Source organism: Capra hircus, unplaced genomic scaffold (assembly GCF_001704415.2).
Source record: "Capra hircus breed San Clemente unplaced genomic scaffold, ASM170441v1, whole genome shotgun sequence".
In the NCBI taxonomy this organism is placed as follows: Eukaryota; Metazoa; Chordata; class Mammalia; order Artiodactyla; family Bovidae; genus Capra; species Capra hircus.
Genome location: NW_017189740.1, coordinates 138,314 through 154,704, shown reverse-complemented (window position 1 = coordinate 154,704; position 16,391 = coordinate 138,314). Strand labels below are relative to the sequence as shown.

The following is a 16,391-nucleotide window of genomic DNA, read 5'->3' as shown; positions in this document are numbered from 1 at the left end:
TCATTCTCTGTCGTCCCCTTCTCCTCCTGCCCCCAATCCCTCCCAGCATCAGAGTCTTTTCCAATGATCCACTCTTTGCATGAGGTGGCCAAAGTAATGGAGTTTCAGCTTTAGCATCATTCCTTCCAAAGAACACCCAGGGCTAATCTCCTTCAGAATGAACTGGTTGGATCTCCTTGCAGTCCAAGAACTCTCAAGAGTCTTCTCCAACACCACAGTTCAAAAGCATCAATTCTTCGGCGCTCAGCTTTCTTCAGAGTCCAACTCTCAGATCCATACATGACCACTGGAAAAACCCTATAGCCTTGACTAGACGGACCAATGATGGCAAAGTAATGTCTCTGCTTTTCAATATGCTGTCTAGGTTGGTCATAACTTTTCTTCCAAGGAGTAAGCATCTTTTAATTTCATGGCTGCAGTCACCATATGCAGTGATTTTGGAGCCCCAAAAAATAAAGTCTGACATTGTTTCCACTGTTTCCCCATTTATTTCCCATGAAGTGATGGGACCAGATGCCATGATCTTCCGTTTTCTGAATGTTGAGCTTTAAGCCAACTTTTTCACTCTCCTCTTTCATCAAGAGGCTTTTTAGTTCTTCTTCACTTTCTGCCATAAGGGTGGTGTCATCTGCATATATGAGGTTATTGATATTTCTCCTGGCAATCTTGATTCCTGCTTGTGCTTCTTCCAGCCCAGTGTTTCTCATGATGTACTCTGCATAGAAGTTAAATAAGCAGGGTGACAATATACAGCCTTGCCGTACTCCTTTTCCTATTTGGAACCAGTCTTTTGTTCCATGTCCAGTTCAAACTGTTGCTTCCTGACCTGCATATAGGTTTCTCAAGTGGCAGGTCAGGTGCTCTGGTATTCCCATCTCTTTCAGAATTTTCCACAGTTTATTGGGATCCACACAGTCAAAGGCTTTGTCATAGTCAATAAAGCAGAAATAGATGTTTTTCTGGAACTCTCTTGCTTTTTGCATGATCCAGCGGATGTTGGCAATTTGATCTCTGGTTCCTCTGCCTTTTCTAAAACCAGCTTGAATATCTGGAAGTTCACGGTTCATGTACTGCTGAAGCCTCGCTTGGAGAATTTTGAACATTACTTTACTAGCGTGTGAGATGAGTGCAATTGTGTGGTAGTTTGAGCATTCTTTGACATTGCCTTTCTTTGGGATTGGAATGAAAACTGACCTTTTCCAGTCCTGTGGCCACTGCTGAGTTTTCCAAATTTGCTGGCATATTGAGCATCATCTTTCAGGATTTGAAATAGCTCAACTGGAATTCCATCAACTCCACTAGCTTTGTTCATAGTGATGCTTTCTAAGGCCCACTTGACTTCACATTCCAGGATGTCTGGCTGTAGGTGAGTGATCACACCATCATGATTATCTTGGTCATGAAGATCTTTTTTGTACAGTTCTCCTGTGTATTCTTGCCACCTCTTCTTAATATCTTCTGCTTCTGTTAGGTCCATACCATTTCTGTCCTTTATCGAGCCCATCTTTGCATGAAATGTTCCTGGTATCTCTAATTTTCTTGGAGAGATCTCTAGTCTTTCCCATTCTGTTGTTTTCCTCTATTTCTTTGCATTGATCACTGAGGAAGGCTTTCTTATCTCTTCTTGCTATTCTTTGGAACTCTGCATTCAGATGCTTATATCTTTCCTTTTCTCCTTTGCTTTTCACTTCTCTTCTTTTCACAGCTATTTGTAAGGCCTCTCCAGACAGCCATTTTGCTTTCTTGCATTTATATTCCATGGGGATGGTCTTGATCTCTGTCTCCTGTACAATGTCACGAACCTCAAGAGTCCATAGTTCATCAGGCACTCTATCAGATCTAGTCCCTTAAATCTATTTCTCACTTCCACTGTATAATCATAAGGGTTTTGATTTAGGTCATACCTGAATGGTCTAGTGGTTTTCCCTACTTTCTTCAATTTAAGTCTGAATTTGGCATAAGGAGCTCATAATCTGAGCCAGTCAGCTCCCTGTCTTGTTTTTGCTGACTGTATAGAGCTTCTCCATCTTGGGCTGCAAAGAATATAATCACTCTGATTTCGGTGTTGACCATCTGGTGATGTCCATATATAGAGTCTTCTCTTGTGTTGTTGGAAGAGGGTGTTTTCTATGACCAGTGCATTCTCTTGGCAAAATTCTGTTAGCATTTGCCCTGCTTCATTCCATATTTCAAGGCCAAATTTGCCTGTTACTCCAGGTGTTTCTTGACTTCCTACTTTTGCATTCCAGTCCCCTATAATGAAAAGAACATCTTTTTTGGGGTGTTAGTTCTAAAAGGTCTTGTAGATCTTCATAGAACCAGTCAACTTCAGCTTCTTCAGCGTTACTGGTTGGGGCATAGACTTGGATTACTGTGATATTGATTCTTTGCCTTGGAAATGAACAGAGATCATTCTGTCGTTTTTTAGATTGCATCCAAGTACTGCATTTCGGACTCTTTTGTTGACTATGATGGCTACTCCATTTCTTCTGAGGGATTCTTGCCTGCAGTAATAGATATAATGGTCATCTGAGTTAAATTCACCCATTCCCGTCCATTTTAGTTCGCTGATTCCTAGAATGTCTACGTTCACTCTTGCCATCTCCTGTTTGACCACTTCCAATTTGCCTTGATTCATGGACCTAACATTCCAGGTTCCTTTGCAATATTGCTCTTTACAGCATCGGACCTTGCTTCTATCACCAGTCACATCCACAGCTGGGTATTGTTTTTGCTTTGGCTCCATCCCTTCATTCTTTCTGGAGTTATTTCTCCACTGATCTCCAGTAGCGTATTGGGCATCTACTGACCTGGGGAGTTCTCCTTTCAGTATCCTGTCATTTTGCCTTTTCATACTGTTCATGGGGTTCTCAAGGCAAGAATACTGAAGTGGTTTGCCATTCCCTTCTCCAGTGGACTACATTCTGTCAGACCTCTCCACCATGACCCACCTGTCTTGGGTGGCCCTACAGGGCATGGCTTAGTTTCATTGAGTTAGACAAGGCTATGGTCCTAGTGTGATTAGGTTGACTAGTTTTCTGTGATTATGTTTTCAGTGTGTCTGCCCTCTGAAGCCCTCTCGTAACACCTACCATCTTACTTGGGTTTCTCTTACCTTGGACATGGGGTATCTCTTCATGGTTGCTCCAGCAAAGCACAGCCACTGTTCCTTACCTTGGACGAGGGGTATCTTCCTCACCACCGCGCCTCCTGACCTTGAATGTGGAGTAGCTCCTCTAGGCCTTCCTGCACCCGTGTAGCCACCGCTCCTTGGATGTGGAGTCACTCCTCTCGGCCACTGCCCCTGACCTCGGGCATGGGGTAGCTCCTCCTGGCCACTGGAGGTGGTGAGAGCCCTTCAAAGAGGCGTTTTCACTAAGTGCTGGGCAAAGTCCTGAGATTCCACTCCACAGGAGAGATGTTGGGTCACTTCTGACAGAGTTGATAAGGACTTCTGCTCACCACACGAAAGACCAGTACATCGGGAGGCAAGTTCCTGGGGCAGGAATAACGGCTTTAATCAGAAAGCCATCAGCCTGAGAGGTCAGGGGACTAATGCCTCAAAAAACCAGCTTTCCTCAGTCCTTTTATACAGAGGATGAGGAAGGGGTGGGCAACCACTGTGATGCTGACCAACCATTGGCAAGCCAATGAACATGTTAAAAGGCCACAGGAACCAATTTGAAGAGCTTCTGCTGGCCAAATTTGGGACATTTTGAGCCTCACAAAAGATATTAGTGGATTGTAATGAATTGAACAAGAATCCTTGCATTCATAGAATTACTGAAAAAAGATACAGAGGAATGCCAAGTAAAGAAGTAAAAATGAAAGCTAAGATTAAAAGTTCACCATTCTTATTTAGTCACTAAGCTATGTCCAACTCTTTTGCAACCCCAAGAACTGTAGCCTGCTGTGGAGGTCTTCATAGAACAGTTCAACTTCAGCATTACTAGTTGGGGCATAGACTTGGATTACTGTGATATTGAATGGTTTGCCTTGGAAATGAACAGTAGTTATGGACGCATGTGAGAGTTGGACTATAAAGAAAACTGAGCACTGAAGAATTGATGCTTTTGAACTGTGGTGTTGGAGAAGACTCTTGAGAGTCCCTAGGACTGCAAGGAGATCCAATCAGTCCATCCTAAAGGAGATCAGTCCTGGGTGTTCATTGGAAGGACTGATGTTGAAGCTGAAAGTCCAGTACTTTGGCCACCTGATGCGAAGAGCTGACTCCTTTGAAAAGACCCTGATGCTGGGCAAGATTGAGGGCAGGAGGAGAAGGGGACAACAGAGGATGAGATGGTTGGATGGCATCACCTATTCAATGGACATGAGTTTGAGTAAAGTCCTGGAGTTGGTGATGGACAGGGAGGCCTGGCGTGCTGCAGTTCATGGGGTCACAAGGAGTTGGACACAACTGAGCGACTGAACTGAACTGAACTAAAACTGTGGTGGAGGTAATGAAGATAATGGTGACCTCCTTCAAAAGGTCCCATGCAAGCACTGCTACACTCAGTGCCTCCAAACCTGCAGCAGGCCACTGCTGATCCTTGCTTCCACCAGAGACTCCTGGACACTCACAGGAATGTCTGGGCCAGTCTCTTGTGGGATCACTGCTCCTTTATCCTGGGTCCTGGTGCACAAGGTTCTATTTGTGGCCTCCCAGAGTCAGTTTCCCCAATCCTGTGTAAGTTCTGGCAGCTCTATGGTGGGTTAATGGCGACCTCCTCCAAGAGGGCTTATGCCATACTCAGGTCTGCTGCACCCAGAGACACCTGTTCTGTGGCAGTCCACTGCTGACCCATACCTCCACAGGAGACGTTCAAACACAGTTCTGTCTCAGTCTCTGTGGGGTCTCTGGTTCCTGGTGTGCACAAGGTTTGTTTGAGCCCTCTGAGTATCTCTGGCAGGTACAGTGTTTGATTCTAAATGCAGTTTTTCCTCTCCTACCGTTTTGCTAGGGCTTCTCCTTTGCCCTTGGACGTGGGGTATCTCCTCACAGCTGCTCCACCACTATGCAGCTGCCACTCCAGCACCTTTTTTCAATGCTTGACTCTGTTTGCCACTTTGCAAAAGGAATTCTTATTCTTCAGTACAGTTCAGTTCAGTCGCTCAGTCATGTCTGACTCTTTGCAACCCCATGGACTGCAGCATGCCAGGCCTCCCTGTCTGTCACCAACTCCTGGAGTTTACTCAAACTCATGTCCATTGTTGCCTGAAAAATCCCATGGACGGAGGAGCCTGGTAGGCTGCAGTCCATGGGGTTGCAAAGAGTCGGACATGACTGAGTGACTTCACTTTCACTTTTCACTTTCAAGCATTGGAGAAGGAAATGGCAACCCACTCCAGTGTTCTTGCCTGGAGAATCCCAGGGATGGTGGAGCCTGGTGGGCTGCCGTCTATGGGGTCATACAGAGTCAGACACGACTGAAGCAACTTAGCAGCAGCAGCAGCATGTCCACTGATGGGTGATGCCATCCAACCATCTCATCCTCTGTCATCCCCTTTTCCCCCTGCCTTCAGTCTTACCTAGCATCAAGGTCTTTTCAAATGAGTCAGCTCTTTGCATCAGGTGGCCAAAGTATTGGAGTTTCAGCTTCAGCCTCAGTCCTTCCAATGAATGTTCAGGACTGATTTCCTTTAGGATGGACTGGTTGGATCTCCTTGCAGTCCAAGGGACTCTCAAGAGTCTTCTCCAACACCACAGTTCAAAAGCATCAATTCTTTGGTGCTCAGCTTACTTTATACTCCAACTCTCACATCCGTCCATGACTACTGCTGATCAGATTGTCCCATCTTTCTTTTGTCAGTGGACATGTCTTCAAGTTGGCTCTGGAGTCCTTTTCATTCTTGTCTGTTTCCAGCCCCAGATCTGCAATCAACCATTTTTCTCAGGAGCTCTGCTTCCCTGTAGCAATCCATCTCCAGTTACTCTTTGTTGTATGTCTTATTTCACAGAAAGGATTACTCCTGTGTATAGGATATTTACACTGTCTGTTGAAGTATGGGACCTTCATATGGTGCAGAATCTGTATCTATGGGCTCATCTTCCCCAAGAGTTTTAACTCCAGGTGCCCTGGATTTTCCCACCCACCTGGCACCCACCATCCACCACCCATGAGGCACAAAGGCACAGATGTTGACTTTTTCTGGATCCCACAGGCTTCTCATGCCCCAAACCAATTTTTATTGGGGCAATGGTAGTGGGGAGGGAGGTGGTTAAAGGGACAGTATGGTTTCTACCTAATATACTTCTGTGTCTTTGAATCTTTTACAGTGAGAATGTATTTCTGTGTTGATTGGAGATTTATAAAAGGGCAAGACACCTTCATGCCCCAGATTGGACACTGGGAATGTAAGGAGGCTGTTTACTTGTATAAAGCAGGAGTGATTTTTTTTTTTTTGTCTTTGTTTGCTTTCTAGGACCTGTACCCAGCTCTGAAAGGTGTAAGCACAGTTTTCCACTGCGCATCGCCCCCACCATCCAGTAACAACAGGGAACTCTTTTATAGAGTGAATTACATTGGCACCAAGAATGTCATTGAAACTTGCAAAGAGGCTGGGGTTCAGGTAAGGGGAAAGCTGGAATGAGTGCTGTCAAGAACGTGTGATGGCTTTTCCCAAGTGCATGGGGGCCAGGGCTTTTGTTCACTTCCTGGGCTAACCAAGCCTGCTTCCTGAAGTGTTGCAAAGAGCCTGAAATTTCGACCTGAGAGCTGCTGAGCAAACCATATGAAGACCCTAAGCCGTATTAGTCTTTGGTTAAAGGGTGACAAAATTTAGAAATTGCTGTGTTTTTTGTTATGCTTTAAAAAACATGTTTTTAATATAAATAACATATATAAAACATAAAATTTACCATTTTAACCATTTTTAAGTGTACAGTTCAGTGGCATTAAGCACATTCACACTGCTGTCAACCACCACCATCATCCATCTGCAGAACCTTTTCATCTTCCTAAGGAAGCTGAAATTTATACCAATTAAATACTAACTCCCCCTCTCCCTGCTCCTGGCACCCATCATCCTGCTGTCTGTCTCTATGAATTTGACTCCTAAGGACCCCACACAAGTGCAATCATACAACACGTGCCCTTTTGTGTCTGACTTACTTTACTTGGCATAACACCTTCCAGGTTCATTCATGCTGTAATGGGATCAAAATTTCCTTCTTTTTTAAGCCTGAATAACAGCCTATTGGAGGGCTATGCTGCATTTTGTTTCTTCATTCATCCCTTGGTAGATTCCTGGGCTGTTTTGACTATTGTGAATCATGCTGCTGTGAACATGTGTATGCAAGTAATCTGCTCCACTTTCTGCTTTCACTTCTTTGGGGTAAATATCCAGGAGTGAAATTCCTGGATCATATAGTAATTCTGTGTTTAAGATTTTTTTAAAAAAATAAATTTATTTATTTTAATTGGAGGATAGTTATTTTACAATAGTGTGATGGTTTTTGCCATACATCGACATGAATCAGCCATGGGTGCACATGTGTCTCCCATCCTGAACCCCCCTCCCACCTCCCTCCTCACTTCATCCTTCTGAGTTGTCCCAGAACAGCGGCTTTGAGTGCCCTGCTTCATGCATCGACCTTTATTGGTCATATGTTACTTATGTTAATATACGTGTTTCAATGTTATTCTCTCAAATCATCCCCCTCGCCTTTTCGCACAGAGTCCAAAAGTCTGTTCTTTACATCTGTGTCTCTTTTGCTGCCTCGCATACAGGATCATCGTTACATATATGACTTAAGGAACTGTCATATATTTTTCCAGACGTTGCCTGTTCTTATTGTGCCAACTGATGACACCAGAAGCTAGTCAACAGCTTTCTTCTCTTGTTCGCAAGGCATCTGTGGCATATGTCACTGTCACTGCCCCAAGCATCAGGGGCTTGGCTGATAGGGGCGCTGTTTTGCTAGTGGCTGGTACCCCATTATGATGATCCAGAGAACCAGGGTTTATAACAATGCAGCAAGCTACATTATGGTGGAAATTGTACCTTCTCTGGTCTGAGGTACTAGCAGAGAGGCATCACTTAGTTCTCCAAATCTGGTTCCTCACCTATTAAGCAACATTAGTAGCCCCTGGTTACTTGTAGAGGAGTTGTGAATCAAGTGACAGTTGTGAATCAAGTGACAGTTGTGAATCTCACTCCTTACTGCTTTCTGCTGTGCCTGTATTAACTGGAGCTCTGTGAATTACACTCTGCTGTTTTTCATTCGACCATCCTGGGCATGCAGAAAAGATCTGAGAATAACATAGCGCCCATACACTCATCACAACATTGAGGTGACAGTATTACTAGTGATGCTGCAGTCCCGCCCTTACCCATCCTCAATGTCGTTGCTGTCCTTCTGCATGCTATGTGGCACAGCCAAAACAGAAATTCTAAAACTTGGTAAAAATAATATACTGAATATATCTTCCTGCAACTTGCTTTTTCTCCCCCTCAACATTATGTTGTTGTTGTTTTTACCACAAATTAGATCTTTTATATGTCACCATTAAAAATCTGCATTTTAAACAGATTCTTGAACTGGTGGCTCGTATCCATCAGCTTATTCAACTTCAGCACCTGTCTTGTCCCCAGTAGCTTTTCCAGAACTACTACCTTTACCATGTATCTCCATGAGTTTTCCCAATTCAAATTTGGGCTTCTTCAGCATTTTTACTTTTCTAACAAAGACATCATGGAGTGGATAAATAGATTGGCAAGCCATTTCTATGTCTTTTCCAATGCTATCTGGAATCAACTTATTGACCACCTCTTTCAGGTCATTTGCTTGCACCTCTCAGGTCATGATTTCTATCATTTTCTTCCAGATGGAGTAATAGCAAACAGATGGGGGGCAGCTAGTGCTCAGGCCATGCAGGGAAACTCAGGCCAATTCAGTGTTAAGCTTTGCTTCCATATGTACTGGCTATGAAAGGAAACCTCAGTGGGTGCAGTCCTCTACCAACACCTGGGAGAGTCACTCACAGCTGCCCAGCTAAGGTAAGCACCCTGCTGGTGCTGGGCTTAAGAGGTCTTCTGAATCTGATTGTTGCATTTTTTAGTACAACCCACACTAAACAGACGAAGCAAGTAACCATCAGTAGTCTTGACATCAACGTGAGCTTCAGTCATGGTCTGCCATTTTTTGACCATGGAGCACGTTTTGTCACAAGTAAGATCCATAGCATGGAAATTAGGCAGTTTTTGCCCTTAACATCCTCAGTAATTAGCTTGAATTTTTTAAACGCTACTTTGTCATTCTGCAGATCAGCAAGACTCACTTCAAAAACATGACCTTTGAGGCCATCAGATGCGATTTGGTTCCTTGAGTCATTGTGACCAGTGTTTTCGCAATATTCCTTATATTGAACATAGCTGATGTTTTCACGTCACACCAGTCTTTTTTAGAAAATGGGTCAACCACTTTCTTCTTGATTCCTTTTTTGCCTTCTTTCATAAAGCACTTGTTCTTGCCGCAGCATTATGTTTTTGAGATTTCTTTGTCTTGAAATACAGTACAGTCTGGTATAGTCACTGAAGTGGCAGGATAGCTCGGTGGGTAGCCGTGTAGGAAGTGGGGGTTTTAGGTGGTATTTAGGGAATCCCTCTCAACAGAGATGAAATGATCATTGACTGCTTTTCTTCTCAAAGGCTTAAAGTTTTACTTCCCACATTTACATCTCTAATCCACTACAAATTTCTGTCTGTATATGTTCTGAGGCAAGCAGAGGATGTTTGGGTGCTCAGCAGCATGTACTGTACCATCGTTCCTTCCCTGATGGTTAGAGCCCTATCCAGCTTGCCTCTGCGGGCCTGTTCCCGGCTCTCGTGCCTCGTGGCCCTGTCTGTGCCCAGGCCCCTGTGCCCTGCCCTAGGATGAACCTCAGTATCTAGTGTAGGACAAGTCACTCCCCAACTCTGTTCTGCTTGACTATTCCTAGCCCTTTGCTCATTCATACACATTTTAGAACCAGCTTGTCAAGTTCTTGATAAAGCCTATTGGAAATGTTAGTGTAATTGCATCAAACCTAAAACTAATTTGGGAAAGAATGGACATCTTTTCCAATATGGAGTCTTGCTATGTATTTCTCTCTCTCTTTAATGCCTTTCAGTAGACCTTTGACTTTACTTCATAAAGGTTCTGTACATCTTCTGTTAAATTTATTCCATATACCTCACTTCTGGTGATTGAAATATCTTTCATTTTCCACTGCTACTGCATAGAAACACAGTTAATTTTTGTGTATCAATTTTGTACTCTGCAATTTGCTGAAGTCTAACATTTTCTGTATGTTTGTAGTGTTTTGTATATAGACATTTCCAACACTTGCAAATAGTGATAGTTTTGTTTCTTCTTTTCAAATCAGTATATTTAATAGTTTGTTGTTTGCCTTATCCTACCATGCTGGCTAGGACTTGCAGGACCATGTTGAATAAAAGTAATAGAGATGTGATTTGTACTAATGTTGTTCAATTTAGGATGGCCTGCCCTTAACCAGATAGCTGAAAGCTGGGGACCCTCATAAGTAAAGCACCTTCCTGTCAAACAGCATTTCACCATGCCTGTGCATGTATACTGATGTGCCAAAGTTGGGAGCAGAAGTGTCTTCTGTCCCTCAGTTGTGATAAGATGAGGGAAAATGTAAAATCTACTGTTTTAGAATGTCATACCATAATGTGTCTCAAATCCTCATACCTGCAAAAGATAGTGATCTTTGCATTGTTTTAAGAAGGCCTGAAAAGGGAAGGCATCATAGTAAAGAAAGTGAATATGTGCCGTTTGATTTCCTTTCCTACATGACCTTCATGGTGTTTATATAGTGATCATTCCTGACTCATTTTTTTACATCTAATTTTCTCCTCTACTAGAAACTCATTTTAACCAGCAGTGCCAGTGTCACCTTTGAGGGTGTTGACATCAAGAATGGAACTGAAGACCGCCCTTATGCCATGAAACCCATTGACTACTACACAGAGACAAAGATCTTACAAGAGAGAGTACGTACCTGACAATTGGTTGAGTCAGTGACAAGAGTTCCATGAACATCTGCAGGATTTAGATTCTTAAGAAAAATGTTTATAAACATAGAATGTTAATATTCTGAAGCCTAACTACATAACTTGTGAAATAAAATTTGTGGATGAAATTCAGTTCTAAAGATGATAACAGAAAAAACAGTAACAGAATATGCTAATGTGGCCAGACGCTACTCTGTGTGTTTTACGGGGAATTGCTTCATTTAAGCTTCATGATGACCTCTTAAGGCAGGTACTGTGATCTTCACCAGGTTACAGAAGACAGTTGAGGACAGCTGATACACAGAGATTCAGAAGCTTCCTGAGGCCATGCAGCTCTAGAGCCTGCACTTAACCTCTGCTCCAGAAATCAGACTTTACGATAATCCAAAGTGGCAGGCAAAATTCAGCCAAACACTCAAGTGTGTTTTCATTTGAATACACCTTCCTAGTACTCTTGCACCCCCTCGTCTTTAAAAAAAAAGCAAACAATGGAAGGATCTTGCTTTATTTTAAGAGAAAGTGGTTTTCCACTTGGCAAGTCAGCTTCACTAGGGAGCTCCTGATTTTAGCAGTGGTCTGGGCCACATAACGGGGACTCTTGACATTCACCAGCTCCAGGACTAACATCCAGGAGAATTTTACCAGGTGACCACCCTACACTGTGGACCGTGGGTGTCATCAGCCACGGGCAGCTTACCTTAGCTGGGCAGCTGTGAGTGACTCTCCCAGGTGTTGGTAGTGGACCACACCCACTGAGGTTTCCTTTCATAGCCAGTACATATGGAAGCAAAGCTTAACACTGAATTGGCCTGAGTTTCCCTGCATGGTCTGAGCACCAGCTGCAGCCCCCCCACCCCCCGCCCCATCTGTTTACTATTACTCCAGTTTGGAACATCCCAGAAGAGCTCATCTGCTGGGAAACCCAAGGGCCTTTCAGTGTAGAGGTGGAGGCCTTGCCATTTGCAAGCTCCAGTCCTGGGTCTGTCCCCTTGCTCCTTGGAGCACAGAGAGCCTCCCAGAGGCATTTAGAGGCTTACCTTATTTCCAGCAGAGTACCCAACGAGTCAACACAAGTGAGACCCCTTTGGGTAACTCCGATCATTGTGAACAGTCGGCAAGTAATTTGAACTTGCTCGGACCGAAACATGAGCAAGGATTTTGCCACCATAGAGTAGAAACCCTCAGTGAGGCGGTAGAATGAGTTGACATGAGCCATCTCATTTCATCACGATCTCCATTTTTAGCAACAACCTAACAGATCTTTGGGAACTTTTGTTCCTTTTGAGACAAACTCTGTTTCTCTACTTTAAGGCCAATCCTTTCTATTGGATCTTACTGGCTTTGACACAGCTCTCTGTCCTGTGTCTTCAGATGTGGGTGTTGGGGTAGAGAAAGGGACAGAGAAATAGTCTAGAATTCTTCAGTGTCTGCAACCCACAGACTCCCTTTGCTCTCTTGCAGGTAGTCCTGGGTGCCCATGATCCCGAGAAGAATTTCCTGACCACAGCCATCCGCCCTCATGGCATTTTTGGCCCAAGGGACCCCCAGTTGGTCCCCATTCTCATCGAGGCAGCCAAGAAAGGCAAGATGAAGTTCGTGATTGGGTAAGTTGGCCCCATGCCGCCCTCCATGCCCACCGGCCCCTGAAACGAGGGTCAGTCACCATCGGCCCTTTTCTCCTGTGGCCTTGTCTTCTGCCTGTTGTCCGTTTCCTGTGGCTGCCACAGGAAATGAGATGGAGAATAACAAAAATGGATTCACTTCCTGTGCTGGAGGCCAGGACTCCAAAATCCAGATGTTGGTGGGGTTGGCTCCCTGTGGAGGCTCTGAGGGGGTCTGTTCCAGGCCTTGCTCCCAGCCTCACATGGCTGCCAGCAACCCTTGGCTCATAGACATGTCACTTCAATCTCAGCCTCCATCTTCACATGACATGCTTTTCTCTGCATGTCTTTCCCAAAAGATCCCTCCTCTTATAAGGACACCAGTCATTAGGTTTAAGGCCCACCCTACTCTAGCACAACCTTGTCTTAACTAATTATATATTCAAAGACCTCATCTCCAGATAAGGTAGTCACAGGTTCCAGGGAGACATGGATTTCTGCCCCATGAACCCTCTCAGGCAGGCTGGAAAAATATTTGTGTCCGTATTGGGAAATTCAGGAAACTGGCTCAGAGGGGAAACAATTGTCCCAGGGTCAAGGGCTAGGCCCTCCACTTTCCTTGCATCTAGGAAGGCAAGAGGAGGTGTTAACATTCCTCCTCTGGGCCTCTGCAGGTGATGAGAGTGGTTTGTGTCCCAAGTACATCTTTCCTTCCCTCCTTCCTTCTATTCATCCATCCATCCATCCTTCCGTCATTCTCTTTTCTTCCTTTCTTTCCCCCCTTATTCCTCTGTTTTGCCACCTTGCCTCCCTGCCTCTCGCTCAGCCACCCTGCCACAGGACTAGAAAGAGTTAGTAGAGAAATCTTGAGGCCAGAGCAATGCATTAGCCCACAGTGCCCTGGAGGGAGTTGAGAGCTGCTGTCCAAACTGGAGCCCAGAGAAGACACCACTAGCATAGGCCATGCCAGGATGGGGCAGGCAGGGCTAGGGGCTTTCAGATTCATGGGTTGGCCCCTAAATATCCCTCTGGCCCTGAAGGCCCAGGAGCCCTGGCCTCCAGCACATCTTCATGGATGCCCAGGTGTACCTGGGCTGGCATTGCTAAGGTGGGTCGCAGCCCTGAGTCCACACCTAGGGGCTCTGCCAGGTGTGCAGCTGAGTGCTCCAGGCACAGGGGACTCATTCCTTGTGCACCTGCAGGAACGGGAAGAACTTGGTAGACTTTACCTTTGTGGAGAACGTGGTCCACGGACACATCCTGGCTGCAGAGCACCTCTCCCGGGACACCGCCTTGGGTGGGAAGGTAATTCACCTGCTTCCACCTGCTCAACAGTGGCTGGCCTTCCTGCTCCTGTGTGTCCCTGTGATGCCGTCTGCTGGCACACTGCTTCTTTGACCCTGCTTCCTGGCAGACCTACCTTAGGATCCCACTGGGCCATGGTCAAGCCCTCTGACAAGGGATGGTCAGCTCTTGCACAGAGATGGGAGAGCACACTCCTTGGTCCCCCTTCCTTGTTTCTCACTCCCACTTTTGGAATCCCCTCCCCATTGGGGTCTCATTTTTCTCTCCTGGGTTTCGGCCCTTTTCTGACTCAGAACTCTCAACATGGCGGGAGGAGAGAGCACATTTGAGATAGGTCATATGACCCATTCATAGCATCTGAAGATAAGATCCTTTACCATGATTAACACAGTTATTAAAACAACCAGCGTACCTTCCCAAGTACAGTCTAAGCTTCACTTGAAATCCTAGCCCACAGCTAAACTTTCATTACCTTCCCCACTACGCCGGAAAGTTGCCTGTAGCTGCAAACCCAAAAGGCCTGTCACTCACTGGCTGACATTGAGGACCATGCAGACCTGAGGACCATGAGAAATGCTGCAGTCTGTGTGGGCTTAATCTCCACCTTACTTTTAAGCTTCCCTGCGAAGGAACTGGGGTGGGCAGGCAGGGAGCGGCCTCTGGCTTCTCAAAATATTGGTCTTGGCTGAGCCAGCAGGCTGCAGCTGAGCTCCAAGCATGGCCCGCTACCCACACTGCTGGGAAGCAGTTCCTAATTTCTGTTCTCTCTGCAGGCTTTTCACATTACCAACGACGAGCCCATCCCCTTCTGGACTTTCCTGTCCCGAATCCTGACAGGCCTCAATTACGAGGCCCCCACGTACCACATCCCCTACTGGCTGGCCTACTATCTAGCCCTCCTTGTGTCCCTCCTGGTGATGGTGATCAGTCCTGTCATCCAGCTTCAGCCCACTTTCACACCCATGCGGGTCGCACTGGCTGGCACGTTCCACTACTACAGCTGCGAGAAAGCCAAAAAACTCATGGGCTACCGGCCGCTGGTCACCATGGATGATGCTGTGGACAAGACCGTGCGGAGCTTTCATCACCTGCGCAAGGTCATGTGAGGTGCCCCCAGCCCTGGCCCTTCGATGCATTCCCTAGCTGATAACTCTCTCCCCAGAGACCAATAAACTAACCTCCTTCCAGTGATTTTCTTCTTAGCTTAGGTCTCCCCCAGCCAGTTTGATGACAGCACATCCAGCCTTCCATGACCAAGAGGACAGTTAAATTAGCAGACACATCTTCGTGGGACCGGATATCGATTTCTTAAAACAGGGCAGCAGCTTCCTATTCGAAGTGTTTTGTGTTCTCTCCGCCCCTGGGTTCCTTAATCATTCCAGTGTCCCCTGTGCATAACCAAAGAAGCTGTAGGGAAGAAACAGCCATTTGCTGATTGAGGAGGGGGTCCTAGATTTATTTCCATGCAGACTGTTCAAGGAGCCACAGATGACAAATACCCTAGAGAAAAGCAGAAGTTATGTGAGGCATCAAATGTACATTTCAAAGAGACACAGAGTTGAGAGAAAAAGCTTAGAAAGCTAGAACAACTATAAACCCCCAATCCCCATGGGGGAAAGACTGCTGGTTGTTCACCTCCTTGCATGCTCCCGAGTTCTCTCTCAGGTACAGCTGCTGTGCCTGCTTGCGTTATTTTTCATAAAGCATTCTTTTGTGTACACCTTTCTTATCATCCACAGAACCTTCTTATCCTTTTAATGGCAAGGTGGGACACAGGGCAGGTGGACAGGAAGCCATGGGAAAGGTCAGAGAGAAGAGCCTCTCCTTTATCTGCTTGGAGATGATACAGAAAGGGCTATTTCCTCACAGCTCATGCTCACAGAACCCTTTAGGACAGTTCCCAAAAATCAGCACATAATCAGCGTTCTTTATTTTCTGTTGTTCTTACAGAACCCGGTTTCTTCTTAGACTCATTGAAATGTAATCTTAAAGACATCTGTTTTGTTTTGTTTTGTTTTTCCCTCTACCTCTGTCCAAGGGTGGGGAGGCACTTGGGGAGATTGGAATAAACTGAAGGTATTGTACATGCCGTGCAGTGTGTGATACAAACTTCATCCAAACCTAGGGGGAAACTGAACTGCTTGGGTGAGGGAACACAGACAGAAATAAGACAGATCTTTGGCCTAAGGCACTTAGAATAGAGGAGTTAAGATACATTCAGAAGGCCCTGTAATACAAGGCAGGAAATAAAACCAGGTGGTGTAAGTTCTGAGGAGGGATACATGGCGTCCAGCCAAGACCGTGTAGGTTAAAGAGTCACTGGGTACAGGACCCTAGATGGTGTTTCAAGGTAAAAGGTTGGGTTCACGGGCATTGGTTTGTCACAGTTTCATTAGCAGTGTGTTGTGTCTCTGAAGTATGGAAGTGTCCTGTGACTTGGAGGAACATGGAGCGGGAGTTTGAAAG

The 16,391-nt window shown here is 45.5% G+C and overlaps 1 protein-coding gene and 1 pseudogene across 4 annotated transcripts in view; one reads left to right on the top strand and one right to left on the bottom strand.

Annotated features, from left to right (window-relative positions):
• The window catches only part of NSDHL (NAD(P) dependent steroid dehydrogenase-like), a 28,454-nt gene extending 12,440 nt beyond the window's left edge, over positions 1-16,014 (top strand). For all 4 annotated transcript variants that reach the window (XM_005700493.3, XM_005700494.3, XM_018044710.1 and 1 more), the window contains 5 exons: positions 6,424-6,570; positions 10,870-10,998; positions 12,481-12,623; positions 13,823-13,925; positions 14,699-16,014. In XM_005700493.3, coding sequence (XP_005700550.2) covers positions 6,424-6,570; positions 10,870-10,998; positions 12,481-12,623; positions 13,823-13,925; positions 14,699-15,031 — 855 coding nt within the window. In that variant the 3' untranslated portion in view covers positions 15,032-16,014. The remainder of the gene's footprint in view (positions 1-6,423; positions 6,571-10,869; positions 10,999-12,480; positions 12,624-13,822; positions 13,926-14,698) is intronic.
• Positions 8,525-10,428, bottom strand: LOC102175562 (annotated as a pseudogene).
• Positions 16,015-16,391: the final 377 nt, after the last annotated feature.